General features: G+C 45.2%; 1 protein-coding gene across 5 annotated transcripts in view; it reads right to left on the bottom strand.

The window, feature by feature from the left end:
* Positions 1-240: 240 nt before the first annotated feature.
* CLIP2 (CAP-Gly domain containing linker protein 2) overlaps positions 241-26192 on the bottom strand; it is a 98975-nt gene continuing 73023 nt past the window's right edge. For 3 of the 5 annotated variants that reach the window (XM_071448121.1, XM_071448122.1, XM_071448120.1), the window contains 11 exons: positions 24176-24279; positions 22029-22089; positions 18045-18149; positions 14713-15657; positions 12188-12245; positions 10733-10816; positions 10184-10340; positions 8960-9119; positions 5499-5684; positions 4675-4737; positions 241-4193 (listed from right to left, as the gene is read on the bottom strand). In XM_071448121.1, coding sequence (XP_071304222.1) covers positions 4182-4193; positions 4675-4737; positions 5499-5684; positions 8960-9119; positions 10184-10340; positions 10733-10816; positions 12188-12245; positions 14713-15657; positions 18045-18149; positions 22029-22089; positions 24176-24279 — 1935 coding nt within the window. In that variant the 3' untranslated portion in view covers positions 241-4181. Of the gene's footprint in view, positions 4194-4674; positions 4738-5498; positions 5685-8959; positions 9120-10183; positions 10341-10732; positions 10817-12187; positions 12246-14712; positions 15658-18044; positions 18150-22028; positions 22090-24175; positions 24280-26192 lie in introns of those variants that run through there. The other 2 variants (XM_071448123.1, XR_011682435.1) reach the window with 2 other exon arrangements.

The following is a 26192-nucleotide window of genomic DNA, read 5'->3' as shown; positions in this document are numbered from 1 at the left end:
CCTCTGGCATGGGGTGCACAAGAGCAAACACCTCTGTGACCAGCTCAGCTCCTCCCAGGACAGCTCTGCAGCCTCCCAGGCACCTGCAGAGCCCAAACACAGATGGCTCCCGGTCACTGCTGGGGCCCAGGGCAGAGGGATCAGTGCCACAGCCCTGTGGCCCCAGCCCCTTCCAGCTCATGACACTTTGTGCTCTGCAGAACACCCTGAACACGCCCCAGCAGCCCCAGGATGCCCAACTTCAGCCACAGAGTTTATTGTTCAGTAGGAGCTCACCACACCAGCAAGCCAGGACAAGGGGGATGGTACATGAATACAGATGTGGAGGAGTTACACAGACAGATTTGTACAGCTTTTGTACAGAGGAAGAAAATGAATCAAATAACAAAATAGACATTAGCAGTCAAACATTTTTTTTTGTCTTTTTTTTTGTATCATACTAACAAAATCTGATAGCCAAAAAATGACTAAGCTACAAAATTGTAATACATACTGTATGGGTAAAAGGTTATCATCCATTTATACATCTAGTATCATCTTTTTTCTGGTAACTTACAGGAAGCCTATAGGATCTTAGTGTATTAATAACTCCCTACAGATAGTGCTGAGCTGCTAAAGCTGCTGAATAACAGAGTATTGGAATTTTCATTAAGACTTTTACAGTGCCATTTTGCATTGTTTTGTTTAATGAAACCCTTATGCATCTCTACTGCAAGTCAGAGGAGCTGCTGGTGGCTGGGGGGAGGCAGGAGCTGTAAGGCCTTGGCTGGCAGCTTGGCACCTGTCATTGCAGAGCTGTGACACCCAGGCAGTTTGGTGCCATCGTTCCACAGGGCGCCAGCACGGTGCTGCCCTTGCTCCAGCTCTCTGGATGCTGCAGGAGGGAAAGCTGACATTCCCAAGCAAGACTCATTCTTTTCCCCTTTGGTCTTGAGAAATAGAGAAGAAATCACTCCATAGTAGGTAGTCTCCATCCCAAGGGCTGTTTTTGCAGTGGGTAAGGGCTCAGCTCCCAGCAGAACAGCAGCACTGACTGTCAGAGCAGTGCCCCTGGCTGTGGGGGCTGCTCCTTCCCTCGGAGCCCAGCTCTGTGTCACCCCCTGCTCCCCACCCTGCACCCCTGCTCAGGACCCACCTGCAGCTGGGAAACCAGCATGGCACTCTCAGGCTGGGAGAAAGGCTGGGGAAAGCACAGCCCTCCCTTAGCAGCTCCCAGGGATCGAGGTAAGAGCAAGGCTGAAGCCAAAGGGGGAGTGAAGGCACAAACAGGAACCAGCCCGGATCAACAACAGGACAAGGGGACATCACCACTGCTCCAGGGCCCCAAAGTCTCCCAAAGCCAGCAGGACCAAGGATTGTGAAGCACTTTATACACCACCACATAGGTAAAAATAGCACTTAAACTTACAAATAAATAGAGGGGATGGGGAATCTCCCCCTTGTCCTTTCCAAGTTTGTCCCTAGTGTGGTCTCTTACCACCTCAGGAGGGCAGCCAGAGGCTGGTGCCCTGGGGAAGCCTGTGCTGATTTTGGACAGGGAGGAAGTGAGTGAGTGCAATCCCTCCTTACACAGGGCTGAGCTGAAGCCCACATGAGCACACAAATATCTGCTGGCATTTTGGATGGTCCTGTTTGGGAGCAGCTCCCATGGACCTGCACCCCAGAGAGGCTCCAACCCTCAGCCCTGCCACACAGTGACCACAGAGCCTGCACAGAGAGCCAAGCAGTGCCAACAGCTCCTGGCTGATCCTCAGGGAGCAGCAGAGTCATTTACAGCCAGAGAAGGCCATCAGCACTGGCTCTGAACCTGCTCTGAACCCCTCTGCTCCTGTGCTGCATTGTCTCCTGAGCTGAACAGGAAAAGCCCCAGGTCAGGGAATGGTGCCTGGGAAGAGGCAGGAGCCAGAGATTCTTCCAGCCTGGCAACTTTGGATCTGATCAACAGAACCAAAAACATGGTCCCCATGGGGACTCCCAGGGGATCCCACTCTGTGCAGAGCCAAAGGGAGGTGGAAAGCAGAGATATCTCTGCTGCAGGTGAAGGCAGCTGGTCACGAGTCACTGGAAGACCCAAACAGGAAAATAAATTACAAACCAGAATGGGGCCTCCCTCTTGCAGGTGCCCAGGGAAGCCCACAGGGTCTGCAGACATGACTTCAGAGACCATCCAGCCAACAGGAGCATTTGGGGAACATCAGCCCTAAATTCTTCAAATCAGCAGTGAGGTATTCACTAATGAGGGCTGTAACAAACAAAAACTCCCTCTGGGACTTTCCAAAATCACTTAGATGATGAATACTCAGCCAGAAGGGTTTTGGAGACCACTCCTACAATCCCTTGGGAAACTGCCAGAGCTAGGCAGAGATGTGGCAATCTTCCTGGTGATTTGTAAGAGCTGAAGAAACACTTCTACAAGGCAGGATGGAATCCTACATGAATTCTTTCCAGCCAGTTCCATCCCACGCTCTGCCTCCTGCTACCATGAGCAGATTGCTGCTGTGATTTCTGACCTGTTTTACTTCCCCTTCCTCTCCCATCGTCCTCTGAAGGACAGGAGATCACCAATCCTGTATCAGGTGAGAAGGGTCAAGTGTTCAATGTCATTCTCTTCATGGCAGAATCACAGTCCTGAAGCTCAAGTCTTTCCCAGGCTGCTCCTGGCTGCCCATCCTTCAAAGAAGGAGTCTGGCAACCCACAAAGAGGAAGTGACACAACTTTGTGGGAAATCAGGGCAAAGAGGAACAGAGCTGATGTGCCCTCGTGTTCACCTGCTGGGGTCTGGCTCACAGCTCCTCTCCCATCTTGTCCTGTCACAGGTGCCCCATCATAGCAGAAGGCTGGAGGAGGTGGCACTAACTGGGAGAAGCCTGGAAAAATATTGCTGTGACTGCTCCCTGTGCTGCTGAAGAGTGACCCTGAGCTGGGCTCTTTCACACCTTTAAGAGCATGTTGTCACCTTCCTCTGCCTTATTATCACTTGGGAGCCATGGTGCAAAGCTGGAGTAAAGCCTTGGGAAGAGGGAACAAGATCCTCTGCTGGTACAGACACAGGAGCTGTGTGGGCTCTGCTCTTGGATTGCCTCTGCTCCAAACACTCACACCCAGGTCATGCACAGAGGATTGCTGAAGCCATCAAAGGCTCACAGCAGCACCTCCAGCTCATCCATCTCGGGCAGCAGGGGCTGGGCATCACACTGGAGAGCCAAGGACAGCTCTGGAAAGCACCAGGCAATCACAGTGAGCTGTTAAATTGCACAGGCAAGGAGGGAACCTTTTGTTCAGAGCATCTGTCCCACACTGAGCGCCCCCAGAATGGAGCTCCAAGGCCAGCAATGCTGGGATCCAGCACCTGTGGAGTCCTGAGCTCAAAACAGAGCCCAGGAACCCCCCAGGAGAGAGGGGGACCAAGCTGGACAGATGGCTCTGGCACAGACTCCAGCAGCCTGCTCAGAGATCCCACTGCAGGAAAAAGGGCCAAGGTGTGCCTGACCCCAGCTCAGAGCCACCACAGCTTCTTCCCCAAATGCCAGGGGAGAAGAAACAAAATAAATACCCCTCTGAAACTGGGTTATTTCCCATGTCATGCTATAATACAAGAACTAAGTGCAGGTTCTGCTCTAAACCAGTGATGTCTTCCAAAAGGGAGGAGGGGAACACGTCCCCAAACCTCACATCATCAGCCCAGCAGGTCTCACTCACTTGTGCAGGTCCTCAGGACACCAGGGAGTGTGGGAGGGAAGGGACAGACCCCGGTGGGAAGGGTGCAGCCTGTGGGCACATGCTTTGAACACCACAGGCAAATCCCTCTGCAGCTCCTGTGGGGTCCCACTGACACCTGAGCCACAGGTCAGGGCAGCTGTCATCCAAACCACGTCAGCTGGTGGGACAAGGGCAGCTCAAACAATACAAATTCCACAGTCAAAACCAATACAAGTAAGAAACCAAACCCAGAGAGGTCCTTCTGCTCCCTCCTGGAACAATGGCTGTCTTGGAAAACTGGACTCTGGGATTGTCCTGATTACATCAGTTAGTTTAGTACATTATAAACATTGTCCTGCTTTAAAGTGAAAATACTGTGTGTGGTCTTTTGGAGGTGCTAAAGCCAGATGTGGTGTTGTTTTTCCTGACTGTGCAGAGGAGCTGATACTGGCGTGAAATGATCCTTTCCACCTCTTCTCTATCAGAGCTTCTCCTGGAAAAAAACAGAACTTGTTAGGCAAAAGCACAGAGGTTTTTTTGGAAGAGGTGTGGAGTAGAATGCCCACTGCTCTGCCCAGTATGGGTAGCTGAAGTCTGCTGTGGGAGGCCAGCACAGCATGTCCCACCAATGTCACCCATGCAGTGGGGACAGCAGAGAGCTGAGGCTGAGCAGGTTCCAGCAGGGGCTGCCAGGGCGAGTGTGACACAGCACTGACCCAGGAGGCTCCCTTTGCACTGCCCCTCTCTGTGTGCCCCTCACCACCACCTTGCCCATGGCTTCAAGGGGTTTCTAGTGAGGTTCCCACCACTCTTGGGAACTGGAGTTGTGCACAGCCTCTTGCTTTTGCTGTGGGAATGACACAGTCAAGCTGTGCTGGCAGAACTACCCCCAGCCAAGTGCTGTCCCCACCACAGCAGGCAAGAAACCACACAAAGCAGATATGGTTTAAAATAACATTCTGCTCAAAACTTACCTCTTGCTTGTGGGATTTATCCTGCTGGTGAATCCCATTAGCAGACCCAGAATTTCCAACAGTCTGCAATGGAAAACAGACAACACTTACTGAAGAGGGACACAGATCCTGGTGGTTTTGCTTACAAGCACTGAAATCTGGCAAGACTGCCCTGTCCTTCCTTAGCTGCCCACTCCACACAAGGAAAGGAGGGAGGAATTATGAGGAGGACTAATTTATTACTTTATTATACTATATTATATTAAATAATACCATACTATACTAAAGAATACTGAATTACAGAATGCTAAAAAGATAATAATGAAAACTTATGACTCTTTCCAGAGTCCTGACACAGCTTGGCCCTGATTGGCCAAAGAGTGAAAACAACTCACAGCAGAATGCAATGGAACAATCACCTGTGGGTAAACAATCTCCAAACACATTCCACAGGAGCACAACACAGGAGAAGCAAATGAGATCAGAATTGTTTTTCTTTTCTCTGAGGCTTCTCAGCTTCCCAGGAGAAAAACCCTGGGTGAAGGAATTTTTCCAGAGAATGGGAATGTCACACACAGGCACAACCTGCTGGCTGCCTTCCTCAAAGCATTATTGATTTTAGCAGCATTAGCTGAACAAATCTGCATTCTGAGACAGGAGAATTTTCTGTGCTCTCTATCCATCAGAGTTTTTGCGTGCCTGCCAAAGGATGGGGAGTTCAGCAAGAGGCTCAAGCACTGGCATGGTGCAATGTGACACCCGATCCTGGCTTCTGGGTGAAGGAACCACGTTCAGAGAATGCAATTGCCACAGATGAGGCTAAGCCACCCAGTTTGCTGACGTACCTGTGTTTTCTCAGAGGAGAGCCTCATGGCTTCCATGAGCTTCTCCATCTGGTGTCCCTGCTCCAGGGCGTTGCGCAGCACGTCCTCGGTGCTGACGAGCCGGTGCTGCAGCCGGATCACCTCGGACTCCGAGGAGGGGTCGATGAGCGAGAACCGCCGCTGCTCCGGTGCCGCCTTCTCCTTGTCCTGGGGCAGCAGAGGGGAGATGGGAGAGTGTAAGAGCCTGAATGAGGGATGGGGGGCTCCAGGCAGTCTCCAAAATGCAGTTTATTGGATCCAAGACATTACAGCAGTCCAGGGTCCTGGGTGACAGAGCTGTGCCCACAGCTGTCAGCTCCAGCTGCAGGCAGGCCTGGAGACCCTGAGTTTAGGTTACAATGCATTATAGACTTTTCTTTTGGTTACAATGCATTATAGACTTTTCTTTTGGTTACAGTGCATTGTAGACTTTTCTTTGCTGAGCATCTTAATGCAGTAGAACCAATCTGTACCTTAACTATTATCTACAGCCTATCATAACTACTGTAATTACCATATTCATGTTAACGTTCTCCAATCACTAAAAGTTGGTACATTACAGTTTAAGCTAGAAGTTGTGTTTCAGTTTTCTCGCAGTGGAAAATTCTAAGACCTTTTTTCTACTGGCAACATTGGCAGACTTGTTTGCCTGGGCTATCCTTTCTGCTTGTTAAAAACATCTTCTTGTTTGGGGTGGGTTTATCCTTTGCTCTAAGCCATACAAACCCCTTCTAACTAACACACCCTTTGCCTCCTTGGTTATCCAGTGAGACTGGCTCAGCAATTCTTTTCTTCTATATCAAAACTTGCTTCCATTTCTATTTTTCTATTCCTTCTTCAGATTCTACATTCAAAAATCTTTCTGCTAAGCACACATATCTGTGAGACTTTCTTGTCAAACTTTCATCCTTCCCAACAGGAGATGTTACAGAAAAACCAAGTATTGCCAGCTGGGGGCTGTGTACAAATCACAAACAGGACAGGACAACAGCTGAGCTGTTTGATTTTCCAGCATCACTCTCATTCCATGGTTATGGCAATGGGAAGATGCCAGCAGCTCACATCCCAGGCAGCAGACCAAGAACTCAATTTTACAACTCACTTTAAAAGTTTTTTGACCAATTGTGGAAACCCAGGGCACTGGGAATGTTTCTCTGCTCTGGGGTGCCCTGACTCCCAGGGCAGCACTGACTTTGACCCTCATCCATGGAGAAAGTTTCCCAGACTTCAAGATAGACTGGAATCCACAAAAGTGTGAAATAGATTGTAGAGAGCAGTGTAGGTGTATCACTTGGTGAGAAATTGAGGTTTTGGGGTTTTTAGTATGTAGTGGATGGAAGCAAGATGGAGGGCACAGGGTGTCATCCTGGGCTTCTTCTTCCTCCTTCTCCATGGGTTTAGGTGACATTTTGTAACTGGGCAGAAAAGTCTGCATTGTGGGCTCTTTGGGATCAGTTATTGGGTTAAAAGGGAAAATAATCCAGGTGTCAGCTCTTAATTGGATAGTTTAGTCTTAAAAGACCTTGTAGCAAGAGATTGTTGGCCATTTTGTGCCTTCTAATGAAAAGCTGCCACACTCACAGTAGTGAGACTGTTTTACTGATACGAAATAATAAACACCTGAGTCTGAACATGAACTATCATCTCAGGTGCCTTCAATCCAGACCCAGAGAAACCCACAGCTGGAACCACCACAACCAATCAACACAAAGCAAAAGCACATTGACAGTAGTTCTATCCAATCACTATAAGCACAGGTACCTTTGGTTAAAACAATGCTTGCTTATTTCAAGTACAATACCTGCTTGTGAGCCCTAAAACTCAATGCACAGAACTCCATTATTAAGTTTAGAACTTCCTAATATCTCCCTAGATAAACTTTTCTGCAGCTTTGGGAGTTATTCTAGACAAGCATTAATACACAGACCATTGTTCTATTTGTCCTTACTTTTCTACTTACATAATTTTTCTGCTGATAAATCTCATGGCTACTGCTTAGCTCTAATCACAGTTCTGCTATCTCTGAGGCCTGCCTTTTGCAGCTTTCCCAAACCCCTCTGCTTTTAAGGATTCCCACAGCAGGAGCTGCAGAAAGTCAAGGTATAAATCCATATAATGCCTAGAACCACGCTGCAATTTCAGCAGCAGATGGATCAAGTCACCAGGAGCAGCTCCAGTTTGTTCCCAGCACTTCAAATCAATTATTCACATCTCAGCCACTGGAGGACGTTAAAGTACACGGGAATTTGAGGACACTGCTTATTCTTGGATCAGACAATCTGTAAAATGTGGGGTGGCTGAACCACCTTCAGTTCCTCCCACAAACTGTAGCCCTATTTAGCCATGGATCTAAAACCTGAGTGAACAGAAGAACACTGGAGGAGGACACAGGAGGCTACAGCTTCCTCATGAGGGGAAGCAGAGAGGCAACACTGACCTGTGCTCTCTGTGACCAGGGACAGGAGCCAGGGAATGGCCAGAGCTGTGCCAGGGGAGGTTGGAGATCAGGGAAAGGTTCTTCCCAGAGGGTGCTGGGCACTGCCCAGGGTCCCCAGGGAATGGGCACGGCCCTGAGGCTGCCAGAGCTCCAGGAGCCTTTGGACAATGCTCCCAGGCAGATGTGATTGTTGGGGTGTCCTGAGCAGGGCCAGGAGTTGGACCTGATGATCCTTCTGGCCTTTCCAACTGGGATACTCTGTGATAAATGACATGGGGATATCTTTGCTGCATAATGAGGTGCTGCTAAGCTCAGTCACTGTCAAGAGAATTCCCATCAGATGCTCAGCAGCACAAAATAAAACACAAAGACCTGGAGGAAGAGTGAAGGACTCAGATCCCCCACTCTGCTCAGCAGTACAGAGCCCTCCAACCCCTAGGCTGTTCCCAGGATTGTAGGAAATAAATTTATAAAAAGTTTTTAAAGTTTAACCAAAGATTATATAAGTTTATACAGAAGGTATATAAGGTTACCTTATATACTCACTATACACAACAAATAATAAACAAAACCATCAAAAAAAGATCTTTCTATCCAAGAGGGAGGGGGAAATGTAGGAATTAAATACTACAAATAAAATGTAATAAAATATAAAACTAATCAAACAAAATATAAAACTAATAAAACAAGCTACAAATAAAACTAAATACTTTAGAAAAATAGAACTACAAAACACACATTGTAGTGTGACCCATGAAAGATAGTTTTAAATAATTTAAACATCTACAGCATGATGTAAGAAAAAACTAATAAACCAAGAAACACTTATAGTGTATTGTAATTAAAAAATAGTTAACTTCTAATTATAACATAACATCTATAGTATCTCACCCTTCTCATAAAACAAAAAATAAAATAAAACTTCTTAAAAACCCCTCTCAGCTACCCCAACTGTGGCTCAGGAAAAGAGCATTATCCAACACAGGATGGGTTTCAGAGCCCTCACCAGCACAACCAGCTTCTCCCGCAGCCCCTTGATGTCGTCCTTGAGCTTCTGCTCCTTCAGCCTCCACTCAGCCTTGTGCACCTCCCGGCTGAGGTCGCGCTCCGGCCCCGGCGAGTGCCGGTTCGCCTCCAGCAGCAGCGCCCGCAGCTCGTTCAGGCTCCTGCCACGGGAGAAACCACAGACTCGGGCTTTAAAATGTTCAAAGTTCAATATGGTTATAAAAATAGTGATACAGATAGAGCAGTAAGAATTTGGGCGATCAGAGTTAGGAGGATAAAAGCAAAGAATTACAAATGTTCGGATGCTTTCCTCTCGAAAACAAAGGATCCTCACTAACAAAGGACTAACCCTTAAGAGCAATAGCCTGTTGCATATTCATACATGATTCAAAAATTCTTTTCAAACAGGGTGTTTTCTGGTTATTGTCAACTTCCCCCTCCTTCATCTTGTAAATAAACCATGGTCAGACTCCGTGGAGTCTGTAAGGAGACTGGTTCTTCACCATCAGGAGGCAGTAATTCCTCTCTTTGAGATCTCAGTGTCTTGTTGCTGTTCTCTATGTGCAAAGAATTTCTTTATTATCACATCCCTTTCTTGAGCTAGTTTTAAAGTATCTTACATAGCATAGTTTCTATTTTAACATTATGTTAAAACTTAAAACTATATTTAAAACACTGCTTAAGAGAATTTATACAGCATAACTTTCTAACATAACACATATAATATTCATTTTAATATTTGCAAAAAGCCAATCATATAATAGACATTTTTCACATGCAAGCAGCAGCAGGAAGAGATGAAAACATTCCCAGAGCCCAACCACCACTGGAGCCCTGCTGTGCTCCCTCCCACCTTTGCTGCAGATCCAAAGAAAGGCCAGTGAGCAAATCTGACCCAGCTCCCACCACTTTTCTTGTCCCACTCTGCCAGCTCTGAGGCTGGCACTGCACAGGCCCTGCTGAGCAGGGCAGCAGCCAGCCTGGCTGGCCTGCAGTGACTTCATTCAGCATCTCCTCTGAGCTCCCTGCAGCTCCTGGCAAGCAGTGAAAGGTCAGTGCCTTTTGAGAATTCACAGCCTCTAATTCCAACCAAATTCACACATCAGCATCTCTAAAGAAAGGGAAAGCTGTGGGCTGGACTTCAGCAGTGCAACCCTACATTTCCTCTGGTGGTCATTACAGTACCCAAAGAAACATGAATATTCATAATAGCTCTGACACTGACCTTTCCTTCTTGAGCAGCTCCTGGCTGATCAGGACCAGCTGCCCTGAGGCATCATGTGTTTTCTTGGTCAAGGCCTCCAGTTCTCCTTCCAACCTCTTCTTTTCTTTGAGCACTGAATCAGCCTTCTTTTCTGCTGTTTTGCATTTGTTTTCCAAAGCTATGAGAAGCAGAGGATTCAAGGGAAGAAAGGTCACTTAGTCCTTTACTTATATCCCTACTTTTTGCCTTTTCCCAATTCCTTCTCCTAAAAGCACAGACATAATTAACCCTTGACTGGTTGTAGCTAAGGGGACACACCCAGCTCTACTGACTTATGCTTCATTAACTTTACACATAAACAAGCCTGAACCCTCCCTCACAGGACACAAATATCTGCTGCAGTTTGTGTTCAGTTCCTGAATTCATTTCTACCAGCAACAGCCATTCAAAAACCAGCAGCATCATGTTTTACCTCAGCCTATTTCAGCTCTGGGCTCTTGTTCAGCACCAGGCTGTGGGACAAGCAGGGAAACATTTCATTCCCACCAACACTGGATTAGGGAAACTTACCACTTACTTGGGCCCTTAGAGTTTCAGTCTGGGTCACCAGGGATGACACCTCTTTGTCTCTTTTACTCAGCTTGTCCTGGAGGTCTGGGGGGGAATGAAAAGACAAGGATGAGAGGGCTGGAAAATGCTTTGTGCAGATTGGGAAGGTGTCAGGAGCACAGCACAGGCCAGGGTGCAGTGGCACCATGGTGGTTCACTGCTGCTGGCAGAGGGACACTGCATCCCAACACTCTGGGAGCTGGGGTGACTCTGGGAGCTTGTGTCAGACAGGGTTAGGAAAGCAACCTCAAAGGAGGAAGAGGGGAAAGGCAATAAAACATTAATTAAAAAAAACCCAACAAACAAAAAGCCAAAAGGAGGAGGGGAAAAAGGCAATAAAACATTAACCAGCACATTTCTTTGTGTCACCTCCTACAGTGGAAGGCAGAGACTGTTTCAAAAGACATGTTTTCTGGAACTGATGCATTTCCATGCTCAGAGCTGCAGATCTGAAGTGTGATGCTTTTGTGGCTCAAATCTGACCTGGGTGTTTTCAGAATATCTTTCTGGGGTTTATTCAGTGTGGAAACAATGCACACCTGGACTGAGTGGCCATTCAGAGCAGTGGCTGCTGGATCTAGTTAAGGCACTAGGCAGGAATTACCTGTCAATCAGCAAGCAATTTAGTGTAGAAACATAGAATAGTTTGGTTTGGAAAGGAACTTAAAGTTCATCTTGTTCCACACCCCTGCTTTGGGCAGGGACAGTTCCACTCTCCCAGGCTGCTCCAAGCCCTGTCCAACCTGTCCCTGGGCACTTCCAGGGATGGGGTAAAACCTCAATGTGTTCTACAGAATCCCATATCTGCAAAGACAGATGAGGCTTCTGGGGAATGCCTGGCTTGCACCGAGGGCAACAGAAATAGGACAAAAATACCTCTGAATCCAGCTCTGCTATTGCTCAGACTCAGTGTTACAGCTCACAGTGAGGGGGCTGAGTGCAGTTCAGGTTGAAATACACTTTATACAAGTTTCCTGAGTGTGTAAGTCTCACATTTTGTTAAAAGGATTGACTTGATTTATAGTGAGCTTAATAAAAAGTATCATTATTTGAAGCCAGTCACATTCATATCTAATAACTCCTCTCCTGTGAGCAAGTAACATTTAATTAAGGTCTGAATTTTACCTGCTGTGAAAATCAGTGATGGGATGGAAATGCACCTATTTCCCCAGATTTGTCTCCAACCTGCACCATCTGCATAGAGAGTCTCTAACACAGGTAAAACCATCCACCCCTGCATATGCTCAGCTTGATTAGAAGGAAAAAACAAATCCAGACAACAAATGTCATTTGTCAAATTTGACAGATGAAATGTCCTCCTAAACCCCTGCCATGCAGCCATCCCTGCAAGAGCAGAAAGCTGGGAGAAGAGAAAGTGTACAAGTCACTAGGACAGAGTAAAAATAAGTTTCATACCTTCCATAGTCTGCTTCATCTTTATCTTTTCTTCTGAAATATCATTAGTCTCAATCATCTGGAATAAATGTAAAATGTAAGACATAAACTAACCCTTTACCCAAAGATAAGCAAAAGTTACCAACCACAAAGCCCCATCCAAAGCAGAAGGTATCCCATGTCCAAGTTAGGATGTTTTACATCCTTCCCAAGAGGGAAATAAAGGTTTTTTTGAGGAGCCACTTGTCCAGCTGGGCACTCCAGAGTGCCCACACACAGCCCCCAGGTGAGCTCACCTGCAGGATTCACCCAGGAGGGAGCAGAGCTCGAGTTTTCCCCACAGGTCCTGGTTCAGCCCTGCACACACAGAGGGATGCAGGAGCTGCTGTCCCCCAGACCAGGCACCTCTGGGCAATCTCAGCAAACACCCAACTGCAAATGCCCTCCAGCATGCAGCTTGACACCTAGCAGTCAGCAAGTTCTCAACTTCTGTAGAACCTAGCTGTGCCCAAAGTTATAAAAACACTGATGAAATATTAATTTATTAGAGAACTAATGCGTTCATAAAAATAATAACGAAGCAAATGCCATGCCCATACAGGGGATTCTGCTTTTTCCCATCCTCTTTTCTATATTGCAGTGAAAATCCAGACACTGCAGAGCTTCCAATGTCAAGCTTTCTGTGGCAGAGGCCACAGCTGAGCCCTTCACACCTCTCCCCATCCAGCAGCCTTTGCTGGGACCTCAGCACAAGCCCAGAGCCAGCAGCTGCTGTGGCCACCACAGTCAAGAGCCCCAAGGTCAGTTCTCTGAACTCTGGGCTGTGGGACAAGTCAAACAGAAGCAGGAGAATCCCCAGAGCAGAAATATTTTTCCTGATGCACTTTTGGTATGGAAAAAAACTATTTAACTGCTCCTGGGAAGCAGTTGTGGCTCTCCCTTGAGGGTCTAGGAAAGGCTGTCACAAGAAACCTTTGCTTGTTTAAAATAACTTGGACAGTGAATACTGCAGTTACTTTAAATTAACTAAGAAAATTTTAAATAGAACTTGCTCCATGATACCCAAAGGCTTTCACCCATGCATTTCTTCCCATATTCTCCTGATTTTAATTGACACATAGCTGAAACAATTACTTCAAGACTTCCCTGGTTTTAATCCAGTACCAATATCCCCCAGAGCCCTTCCATTTATCTAAAGGGCTCTGGAACAAGGCTCCAGCTCCTTCTTTTCCATTCATTCCTGTTTGAATATTGGCTATAATGGGTTACATGTTGTGATAACACTCCTTTTTCCCAGAGTCCTGGCTGTACTTATTGTTCCCAACTGTCCTTACTAGATGAAACATCCTGGAGCAACCCTTCAAACACTATTAATGCTGGGGATTCCTCCTTGGCCTTTGCCTCTGTTGTCCTCTGTGTGCCTGTTTCCAAGGTGTGGAGTTCTGACTTGGACAACATGGAATTCATGGCTTGACTTTGCTCCCTGGAGGTGCAACTGCTTTCAATGGGGCTGCTCATGTTGGGAAATTAAACACAGGCATTGAATTCATTTCATTGGCATCTCTGTCTGGAACAGAAACTACATCACCAGTGAAATTTCAACACAGTATTCTTAAAATGTGCACATTTTACAGCTTATTTTAATTTTCTGCACCCCTACAGGATGTGAATTGGGTTTTTCCTCATTTCTCATGCAAAATCCAAACACAAATAGGGGCCCAGCCCCCCATGAGTAGCAATCTCCCTGCTCACTACAGTGCAGAACCAGCCACAACTCCTTGTGCCACACACAATGGCAGGATGATGCATCCTGTGGCAAATATAAAAAAAACCCAAAACAAACGTGACTTAGGCACAAAGGCCACAATAAACTGACTTCATATTACTGCTCTTATTTCAGCTCTCCCTGGTCTCATATTCAATCAGGCCTTTTATTTCCCCAGCCTGGTGCCATTCTGACCCTTGCTGGCAGTTTTTCCACTCTAACCCTCAATTGCAGCATTTCCCTGCCTCCCACATGAGCTGTGGAGCCCCTGCCCTGCTGCTGACACAGCCCCACCCCATCCCACAGTGCTGCCACTCACTGCACCTCTCTTGCTCCAGGTGCTGAGCAAGGCTGACTCTTTTTCCACTCTGTCCTTCCAGAGCCCCCAAAGAGCCTTGCCCAACAGCACACCAAGGCTGCTGCAGCCCCTTGCAGGAATTTATTAGAGAATAAATTCAACTGCATTGCAGGAGTGATGGTTTTCCAGCTCAGAACACTGCCTGCTCAGCATGGGAGCCCACCCTGACAAACCATGACAGCCCTGGTCTGCTGCCACAACAGCCTCCAAACCCAGGTGTGGCCCCACTTGCTCCTTTTCCTAATTGTCCCACTGTCCCATTGGCTTTCTAGACTGGATTGACACCTTCAGCCTGGACATGCAGGGCACTGTTAATGGAAGAAAAAACATCCAGATATTTGAACCCTCAGGAAACTGCAAAAGGCAGTGACTGAGGAGTTATCAACAGTGATAATAAACAGCAAAATGACCCCAAAGTCATACATTTGCATGCTGAGAAGGATGCAGGGCCTCCATGGACTGCAGCTTGTTCTCTAAGACAAGCACTTTTTCCTGCAATCTTTGGATTTCCTGTTTGCTGTGGGCTTCTGTTTTCTGTAATGTTTCATAGTCCAACATCTTCTTTTCAGCCAAAGATATCTGCTCTTTCAAGAAAGCTATTGCTTCTGTCTGATCTGTGTATTCACCATGAAGTTTCTCCAGTTCATGCACCCTCAGCTCAGCATCTCGACACTTGTCCTTCACATCCTGGAGCTCAAGAAGGTGCTGACTGCTTTTGGTTTCCAGTTGCATTTTCCAGTCGCTGTTGCTTTTTTCCACCTCATCCAAAGCCTCCTGCAGCTTCAGCTTGAGACTCTCTTTCTCCTTTATATGGACAGCTGTCTCGATGTCGTGCTTTGCTTTCAAGTTCTCCAGCTCGAGCTGGTGCTCCAGCTTTATACTCTCCACCACTGCCTTCAGCTCCACAATCTCCTTGTGCTGGGTGTCAGGGCCTGAGTTGAGCGTGGCTTTCAGGTCCTCCAGAGACTTCTGGTGGTCAGAAGCTAACGTGTCCAACTTGGACTTCCAGTTGTCCATGAGCCCCATGTTTTCATTAGTGGCCTGCTGAACTTTATGCTTCAGGTCAACAATCTCCTGCGAGTACTTCTCATTGACAGACTTCAGCTTCTCCATCTCCTGCTGGTACTTCTTCAGTGTCTTCTCATACTTCTCCTTCAGCTGGCTGCTCTCCTTCTGGTGCTCCTTGTTGGCAGAGAGCAGCTGATCCCTCAGCCTCAGGGCCTCGGAGTGCAGTCCCAGGCTGTGCTCGGGGCTCTCTGCCTGCTGCGAGCTCTGCAGGCACTGCCGGAGCTCGTCCACCTCGCTGCGCCTCAGGCTCAGCTCCTCCTCCAGCTGCAGGATCCGGGACTGCTCTGCCACCGTGGTCAGCTGCAACACCACAAACACAAGGTCAGTGCACCCCTCATCGCCACACCTTCCCCCGAGCAAGAGTTCTCCAGTGGAAATAGATCCAAAGTGCATCACTCAAAGTTCAAAGGAAGAGGTGGAGAGCACCTGGTGCCCTCCAGCCTGTTGCCCTGATTTTTTAAGATTTTCTAAGCCTTCTTAGAAAAGGTTGACATTCTTGTAGCGAACTTTCTCACACACTTTCTGTAAATAACTCATTGTTTTGCATTCCTTTATGGAGGAGGAGAAAGCTGATGGACTGCTGGTCTGTCCAGTGTCATTGGAGAGGTGGCACTGTCACCCTCCAATCCACTGTCACTCTTGGAAAACTATAAATGTTGGAGTCAGAAAATAAACCTCCCTTTTTTCTTCACCTTGAGAACAGCGCTGTGAGCTTGTGTTCTTTCATGTCCCATAACGACACCAACCTGAGCACAGTTTTGCACCAGCATAACTGTCACCCTGATTTTTTAAGATTCTCTAAAATCATAGATTCTGATGTTTGCATTCTTGTAACACTTTCTCACACACTTTCTGTAAATAGCTTACTGTTTTGCATTCTCTATGAAGGAGGAGTGTTGTTATAGGACAGGAAACAACACAAGCACACACACTGCTGCTTTTAAGGTGAAGAAAAAGGGAAGTTTATTTTCTGACTCTAACATTTATAGTTTTCCAAAAGTGACAGTGGATTGGAGGGTGACAGTGCCACCTCTCCAATGACACTGGACAAACCAACAGTCTATCAAATTTCTCTTCTTTTATAAAAGAATGCAAAACAGTAAGTTATTTACAGAAAGTGTGTGAGAAAGTTCATTAGAAGGCTTAGAAAATCTTAAAAAATCAGGGTGACAGAGGAGAAATTTGATAGAATGTTAGTTTGTCTAGTGTCATTGGAGAGGTGGCACTTTCACCCTCCAATCCACTGTCACTTTTAAAAATCTATAAATGCTGGAGTCAGAAAATAAACTTCCCTTTTTTCACCCTGAGGGCAGCAGTGTGTGCACGTTGTGTTTCGTGAACTACAGTGACAGGTAACCAGCACTGACAACTCACAGTTATGTCTGTGCCAATTGCAATTTATTTTTCCTAATACAAACCTCACAGAAAACACCTTGGAAATAACCCTTGAAATTCACTAGGGAGCAACAGTGGTTTATGAAAAATAATGTCCTGGAAGGGCATTATGTTTCCAGAGCAGGCATCTTGCCAGATGATGCACAGAGGAGATGTGACTGCACATGCAGGAATTTCACAAGCATCAAAACCAGCATTAAGCATATCATGTTTCCTTTATTGCTCAGCAATCCTCAGCCTGCAGACCTCTCTTCTGTAATGGAATTTGTTTACCCTGGTGTAAAAGGGAAAAGGGATTTTTACACATGAGTACTTGTTAAGAGTTTATTAGCAAAGTCACAATAACAAAGGAGGCTAGAGGATGCAAGACAATAAATCTGGCCATGGTACACATTGAGCTTAAGGGCTATGGATCCATGTTTTGCCATCTGAATGCAACCTGGCAGGGCTGAACTCCCTGCACGTCACAGGGAGTACAGGGTGCTGCCACTATGGATGGGGAAGAGAATGAAACATTAGAAAAAGGCAAAAGAAAGAAGGAAACCGAGCCAAACTCCAAGAGATCAATTTCACTTCATTTCAGTTGCCATTTGCCCAGCAGCCACCAGCCCAGGAGGCTGCTGGTCATTATTTCAGATGGGCACAGGGGGCTTCAGACCATCCAGACCTTTTGGAGACCCTCCCATCTGTGTTTTCTACAGCTCTCAAACCCATTACTGCTCACTGCAGCAAGTTTGCTGCTTCCCACACCACACCAGCATGAAAAAGCCCTCTCCACATCTGGCTGCTTTTAGGATTCCTCTGGGCAACCTGTCCTGCTGCAGGCACAGCCAAGGATCAGAGTGGGCCCACCTGCATCCACCAACACCTTCCCCTTCAGATGGCAGCTCCCACAGCTGGCAGGGGAGACTGGAATGTTGATTGCAATGTTATTTCCTCTTACAGCCTGGGGGGCCTCGAGGCAGAATGAACTGTGCAGGATATTATTGGGATATGTTAATTGAAAAATGAATTGTAGGAGCTCATGTGTCAGATGGTGGCGCGGGGCAGAGAAGCAAGCTCAATCTGAGAAACAAGCTCCCCACAAGAGAAGCAAAGCTAGAAATCATATCATACTACTATTTCTGGGAAAGAGAGCAAACAAAAAACCAAACAAAATCAAGGAAGCTTAAGTTCAAGCCAAAATCAATCAACCCCACAAAAACCAAAAGAAAGAAACCCAAAGCAAGGCATGATGAGCACCAGGGCAGTGCAAGCGCTGTCTGCAGGCAGGGCAGGTGAGGGTGCATTACCCTGGTGTCCTCTAATTCTCTGAGGAGTTTTTCAGCCTGTGCCTTCTCAAACAGCAGGCTCTGCTCGAGCTCCCGAATTCGGGCATGCTCCAACTGCGTCTGAGTCTGCTCACACAGAGAGAAAAAAGAACAGTGGAGAGGGGAGCAGGGGAAGGGAGAGAGAGAGAAAGAGAGGGAGGGAGAGAGAAGGCTGCAATATCATCTCCAGAGAACAAGACAAGGAAAGGCTGTTCACAACAGGAAGAGAATAAAAACCCAGACAGGGAGGGAAAATCCAACCAAACAGGAAACAGTCCCTACGGGATTTTACGTGGTACTGGTAGTGGCTCTTCACAAGAAAAGTGAATTTGTGATGGGAAAACATCCTTCTGCATTAGAAACCTGCCCCAGTATCTTCCTGCATCAGCTGAAGACACTTCCTAAAAAGCAAAGCTCCCACCAGTACAAGGCCCTTGTACACACAGACAATGCAAGGACATTGCAATGATTCTCCACATCTTTCCTCAAGAAGAGTCACAAGGTAGACTGAAAAGAGCTGGAAGTTCCCATCCTCTTTTTGCTCTGGAGACAGTGTGAATCCTACACTAAGTGGGGGAAAATCCCAGGTCATACTGTACATGGCATGTTGTAAAACAAAAAACACTGCACCAAAGAGATCAGGGAATTGAGATCCCCAATCTGTTCTGTAAATCAGTGCTTTCAGTTTGAGCAGCCTGACATGAATTTCAAAGTGACTTCTGTACAGTAGGACTCTGCTAGTAATTTTGGCACAAGAAAACAGAACTTTTTTGGTTGGTTGGTTGGTTTTGGGATTTTTGGTTGGTTGGTTGGTGGTTTGTTTTCAAGGTTGGGGTTTTTTTTGACAAATGATTCAGCTAAGCACAAGAAGTTCATGTTATCTACCCAAATCCAGGAGCACTGGCTCTGGGCATTGCTTCAGTGCCCTTCACTTTTAAAGCTGAAATACCATAAAGCTGCACTTTGTAGCAAAGCTCAGCACGCCACAACCACCACTGTAAAATCATGTAAAATTCCCTATAAATAAAAGAGGGGATGAGACATGGGAAGGTGCATGCACACTCTGGCCTTCACATTTTTTTAGCTTACAAAACCCACATTTTCCTTAGAATTAAACTTAATTAATCTATGAAATTAAAAAATTAATCTAGCAAAAAAAAGCAAACAAACCTGCTCAGGACCATTTTTTACCCTTCATTTTCCATGTAATTATTTGCTTCCCCCCTCTTTCTATTAGAGCCAGTTTTAAGGATTTTCTGCCCTTCCCTACAATAAAGCAAGTTGTATACAAGTTATAGAAACAGAAGTTTTTAATAAATCCATTTTTTATGCTTGCAAAATATAATTGTACATGTATTCATAGATGGTGACATAACTGCCATTTATATTCAGATAGCTCTGTATTTTATGTGCCTTATTTAACCCCTGAAGGAGGGGAGAAAAAGATGTGGATTCAAAAACCCAAATCTTATCAGAACCCCAAATTATATAACTTAAGTGTAGAGGTTGGCTTATTGCATCCTCATTAAAAAAAAGAGGCATTTAATTCATTAAATAAAATTAATTCTGCTCCCTCTAAAGCCCAAAGATTCACATCTTGAGAGGGAGCTTCTGGATTGATTTTACTAAAAAGAATAAATATTCTGTTGATACCAATTAATTTTAACTGGTGGCAGCACATCAGATATTTGTTGACCTATTACAAAACTCATCTCTGACTTCTCACAGAGATTCTCTCCAGGCTCCTGAGGTTAACACAACTGCCCAGTCAAGCTCTCAGTTCCACCTGATATTCTTGCTCAGTATCTATAAATTCTGCTATTTTCCAACTCTGGTAAAATATATGAAAATAGAGGGGGAAAAACCAAACAAAAACCATGGAAAAAATTAGATTATCTGTTACAGTCCTTAAACCTTAGGTTTACAATCAATCCTGTGTTATTTTATGTAAATTGGTTTGCTAGTACTAACCAGTATGAGTCAGAACCTCACATCCAAAGTTTTCTTGCACTTTGAGGAAGCCCAGATATGAATTTCAGATTTATTTGTAGCTATTACCCTTAAATTACTGTTCACAAATTATAAACTGACTTCCCACTGGCATTCAAGGCAGGATGCAGGAGATGAGCATGAGAGAGTTCCTTGATGAGGATAATACTTCCTGTAAACTATGGTTTTCCACCACAAAAAGTCGTTCCTGAAAGCTTTTCCTGCATTAGCTTTTTAACTTTCAAAGCTCTTGAAAGCTTTTCCCGCATTTGTTTTTCATCTCCCAAATCACTACAGGATCAGCTGCCAAGCAGGATCAAAACTGGCTTGAAATCACAACTACATTTCAGGGCTAAATCCACAGCTGCTCTATCAGAGGTCCTAAACCTTGATCTCTCTCTATCTTCAGGCCACCAACACATTTTTTCTCTCAAGTTAATTGCTTGCTTCTGGAAAGCTTAACTGTCTCCACAAACAAGCAGGAAGGTGAGAATGAACTCTAGTGGGTCAATCATTCAGTCTGGACATAGAAATTAGGCAGACAAGATGTAAAATGTGGCCCCAGCCAAGCCCTCTGCCAGAGCCTGTGCTGGGACTGATGCTGGGCTCATGGAGAGCATGCCAGTTCCCTGGATCAGGGGAAATCAAGCATTCCTAAATGATTTGTCCTTTTGTACAGACCAGCATGGAAGTGAGGACAGGACCATAATGTCCTGCTGAAAGCTTGGCCACATCCCCATTGCAAAACAATTCCTTCCCAGCTCAAAGGAAAATTAAATCCAAGACTGTGAGTCCCAAATGGACTGAGAATGGGAGCCCTTACCCATAGCAGCTTATCATCTTGCTAAGCATGGTGGCTTTTTAAAAAAAATAAAAATCAAAATATTCCAACCCTGGTCCCATTGCCATAATTACACAGCCAGGCTTAAACACTTGGAGCTTACAAAGGGACAATTCACTGCTCTCAAAGGGAATGATGCATGCACCAACCACCCTTCTCTAGGGCACTGTGGGAAAGCTGTCAGCTCAGGGATGAACAGAAATCTGATTTTGCTCCCACACAACAGGCAAAAACTGCACTTGTTGTGCTCCCACAAAGGTCTGCTAGCAGTGCACAGCTAATTTAAACCCTGTCAAACATCTCCTTCAGCTTCTGGATGAAGAAGAGAGGTTTATGCCAACAGGATCACAGCCACAGCAACATATCCATTTCCTAGTTCTCCCATTTTCCTGGGCTTTTATTGCTATGAGTGACAGTGAAGCACAGGAGCAGGGCCCTTGACATTTCTGGCTGTTACTAACCTGGCACTGCAGTTAAAGAGACAGAAAACTCCTTTGATTTACATTTGGAGAGCAGAGCCTTGCTTCCACAGAAAGATTTTCTGTTCCCTTTTCCTCATGGAAAAGCCTCCCCCTCAAGGGCCAACATCACTTCATCCCAACATCCCTTCCAGCCTGCACAATGCTCACTGCAACAGCATCCCTGAGCAGCAGCCCTTCCCAGGGGCAGGGTGTCAATCCTGGTGTCAAACCCACACTCCAGGCAGTGAATTCCACATGAGGATACCTCAGCATAAACAGCATTTTGGCTGGAATTAAACAGCATCCAGGCAGGAGACTCCATGTGCCCATGAGCTGCTGAGAGCAGGACACCTCAGGGACAGGAACTGAACTGTCAATTCATTTCTAGGGTGGAAAAAGGTAAGTTCAACACATTCAGACACAGATTTTCACATGGCTTGGCAACTCAGAGTGACAGATGAACTCCAGGCAGCCCCAGGTGTGAGCAGCCATTGGGCACCACACCAAAGAACAATCCTCACAGCTCACAGCAGTAAATCACACAGCACGTCAGTAAAGTATTGTGAGAGGGGAGCAAAAGGTGGCAGAAATTACTCAAGTGAGTAATTTCTACCACATCCAGAGTAATTTTTGCAACTCTGGATCCCACATTTTGGCAAGATCATAAGGAATTACCTCCAGATCCCCTTTTGTAATGGATTCCTCCTCCACACGGAACTGCAGGTCCTCCACTTTCCTGAGGAAAGAAAGGGACAACAGAGCAATCAGAAGGGACACACAGAGCAATCAGAAGAAAAGGGACACACAGAGCAATCAGGAACTCTCAGCTCAGCACCTCTGTCTCAGCAGCCACTGTACTTCAGCCTTTCCATGGTTAACCAAGTTCTATGGATCACTGCAACCATCAATGGAGAGGTCATTGCCAACACATGGAAAAGCTGCCCTAAAAATTACTGATAAGCTTTTATCCACCCAATTAAATTTATAAATTTATTATATAAATAAATAAATAAATAAATAAATACATAAATAAATAAAATTAAAACCACCCACTCAGTATGAAAAAATCACATAATGGCCTGCAGAATCAAAGTCTGAGAGGAATACAGATCACTTTTGGATACAAAAGCTCAGCAGAAACTGAGCTGCAAGCCCCATGGAGCAGTGTTGAGTTTGTGAGGTTTTTAGGATGAGGTGAGAGATGAGGAATTTGATTTTATATTTTTAGAAGGTTGATTTATTATTTTATGGTTATATTATAATATATTACATTATATTAATACTATACTAAAACTATATTAAAGAAAGAGAAGGATATCAACAGAAGGTTTAACAAGAATGAGAATGAAAACTTGTGACTGATTCTTCAGAGTTTGACACAGTTGGACTGTGACTGGTTATTCATTAAAAACAATTTGTATGTTGAATAAACAATTTCTATACTACATTTTAAAGCAGCAAAACACAGGAGAAGTAATTAGATAATTCTCTGAAGCTTCTCAGCTTCTTAGGAGAAAAAAATTTGGTGAAAAGATTTTCCAGAAAATATGACAGTAACAACCCAATATTAAAAAATCACATCATAGCCTGCAGAATCAAAGTCTGAGAGGGATGCAGATCACCTTTGGATAGAAAAGCTCAGTAGAAACTGAGCAGCAAGCTCCATGGAGCAGGACAGTTACAAGCAGCTTTCCACACACAAAGGTGGCCTTTGTGTAAAGTGCATCCCCTCAGACACACAATTACTGTTCTCTGACACAGGATCCTGAAAACAAGCAAAGCACAACCAGGTTTCACTGGATTATTTAAACCTTGTTATCCAAGCACTGGGCAATTCCTGTGCCAAATGCACAGGGTCCATACAGAATGCCCCAAGGGAATGGGATCCTCATTGGCAGAGGGTGGGGAACTCTGAGCTACCCTGGCAGACAGAAGAGCCTTCCCCACAGAGTTCACAGGCCAGTCATGCATAAATGCAATAAAACCACACACACTAACACAGACATGCCAAGGAAAGTCTTCTCTTTTGGAAGACAGAAGCCAGTAAGAATAGAAAGTAATTCCATTTTCTGCTAGAGTCATCCCTCTTTTTACTGATTATAAAGAAAAAGGCTGAGGATGTTTAGTTAGTAGCCAGATGTAAGGACTATGATTCTGTAACAGATAAAAATAGCTGTGAGTGTACATAACTAACTTCATAAACAAGCTTCCTTGTCTAAACCTCCTCTAATTAGAGGAGGGAGGCATCTGTTTATATTTAGAGGAAAACTCAGCTGTCTGGGGTTAAAGGGCCTCCTGGAGCTGGGAAAATCAGCTGGCTACCAGGACTATGGGGAAACTTATGCATAAAGAACATTTCATCCTCAGGAGGGGCATCAATAATTGAAATCAACACTGTTTTCAGTTATTTAATACACAGAAATGTTTTCCTATTCCCACTGAAGAGTTTAATTATACACATGGAGTACCTGGACTCCAAGAATGACATGCAGATCACTCTGATCCACAGGGGAAATGTGCACCAGGAGATTTGCATGGATGGGGGCCTGTGAATCATGGCACTGCAGTAAGGCTGCACTCCAGTTTGGCTTCCCTTCCTCACAAAGAACATCCTCAAGATCAGCCCATCATAAATGGAAGAGAGGAAAGGGACCTCAGCAAATCCAGGCTGTACAGGAGGGTCTGTGATGGCCCAAGGTGCACAGGCCTGTTTATGGCCCAATTTTTGTTTCACACTGTATCCTTAAGGCAAAACCACCCAAAGGCTTCAGCACTGTCCACACATGACTTCACCCCCTCACAGCCATCCACTCCTGCTTTACCTCTTCTCCTCTTCCAGCTGGTTCAGCAGCTCAATCTTCTCCTTCTGCATCCCATCCACCAAGGCTCGTGCTCGCTGCAGGTTTCCTTCTGCCTCCGTGACATACTGGAGCAAAAAATGAGCCCAAGACACAAAGTTAGCCTTGTCTGAAGTAGCACAAAGCTGTTTAAGAAAGGGTCAGAACCAGGGAACAGAAAGTTTTGATGATCTGTTTCAGAGGATGCTCTGGTAAGAGCACATTTTCCAAAGAGCTCAGGATGTAGGGATCAAGACAACAAAAACTGCTCCATCTCCAACAGCTGGAAGGGATCTGTGTTTCAGTCCCTCTCTGACCTGACCCTTTTGGAGACTCCAGCTCTGATTAGAGTTAAGAACTTGAAGCCTGAAAAGTTCTGAAAATCTGGTCAGAGGTTACCAGTGCAACTCAGCCCCAGTCATGAAGCAAAAGAGATATTTCAGACTTCTGTTAATTAAATTGTTACTGATAATTACTGGGAAACACAATGCACAAGAGGAATGTCAGCTTGCAGCTGATTTCCCAATTTCTCCTGCATTTCTGACAGGCAGGTGGGACCCACCACTCAAACATACAGAGCCATCCCTGCTCCTAGGTAGCTCACTTGGCTTTAAAAGCATGAGTAAAGAATTTAGGACAACAGCAGATGATGAAGAGCCATATACTGACAAACAGCACAGACACAACTCTCTTTAAGCATTTTAATACATAAAATATCCTCTGTACAAATGTTTGTGCAAAAAAACCAAACAAACACCAACCTAATATGATCAGCCTGTTTTCCTTCCAGATTTCCTGCCTTTATTAATGTTATTAAAGCATCCTCTCTGGTGGGAAAGCAGTGGCATATGAACTGGGCTGATGCCCTCAGCACCATAAAATCACTGCAATGCAGTCCCAGCCACAGCCAGACTCAGGGGCTGAGGGGAACAAATTTGCATTTCAGCATTGAAATGTATTGATCCACCAGACACAAACTGCCTCTGATCTGGCACAGCCCTTTCCCTGCTCCTGGCTCAGGGCAGAGACAGCACATGTGACACTGGGAGGGTGGAGAAAGAGCCTCCATAGGAATGGGGTTTTTGTTGATGGATTGACAAAACTATTTTTATTCTTTCAAAAAGAAAAGAAGCTCAGAAGTTTCTCTTTTTGATTAAGTGAAAAAGTCACTTTATAGGCCTAGGGGACTTCACTTCAAACTTAAGGATAGCTAATTGGACAGAAGGTAAAACGTCCTGCTTGGGCAATTTACTAGAAAAAGAAGTGAAAAAAGAAACTAATTGCTTTTATGAAGTGTTTTATAAGGATCAAGAATCTTTGGCACTTGGCAAGGGTTTTTTTTTGTTTGTTTGTTATTTTGCCTTTTATTAAACTTTTTGTTTCTAACACTGCAACAAAAGCCATCTTGCTGATTTTTATGCTTCTAAGGGTAGCTAAGCTATCTTGGGTGTGTTATAGACCTCCAAAAGCTTCTAAAAGCTGGCTGAAGGAGGCAACTATAACACACCTCAGCTTAACTCAGCACATTAGAGGCAGAAATTCAGAGCCCCAGTTTCACACAAGTGGTAATGAGACATAAACTTTAAGGAATTTAGAGATTTTAGAGGAGCTGAGATTTTAGTTAGAGATAAGCTTTACTAGAGTTAATTAAAGTAAATGGGTAGGCCTTGATGAAGTTAAGAGTTAGTAGTTAATTAATAATTGATTGCTTGTCAACACAGTGTTTGGTTAGCTGGGTTTATAATGAAGAATATAGAAACTGATAAATGGCTTTTAGGAACATAAGACAATTGTGGCCTCCTCTGTTCTGAAACCAATTGAAGACAGGAATGGGAGTTCTACCAAGGGTTCATTTGTCATATTTGCATTGAGAAGGTAGAAAGGTCAGAATGAGGAAGACTTCCTTTACTTCCTCATTTTGGGACCCCTCCCCATGGAAGGGACCACAGACCCATTTCAAGGAACAAACCACTCATGCTTAATGGCTTTTGAACTAATTACC

The sequence above is a fragment of the Agelaius tricolor genome, unplaced genomic scaffold (genome assembly GCF_023055355.1).
Source record: "Agelaius tricolor isolate 1412-34295 unplaced genomic scaffold, bAgeTri1.0.p SCAF_25, whole genome shotgun sequence".
Classification (NCBI taxonomy): domain Eukaryota; kingdom Metazoa; phylum Chordata; class Aves; order Passeriformes; family Icteridae; genus Agelaius; species Agelaius tricolor.
Note: the sequence above shows the minus strand (reverse complement) of the source record. Positions and strands in the feature narration are given on the sequence as shown.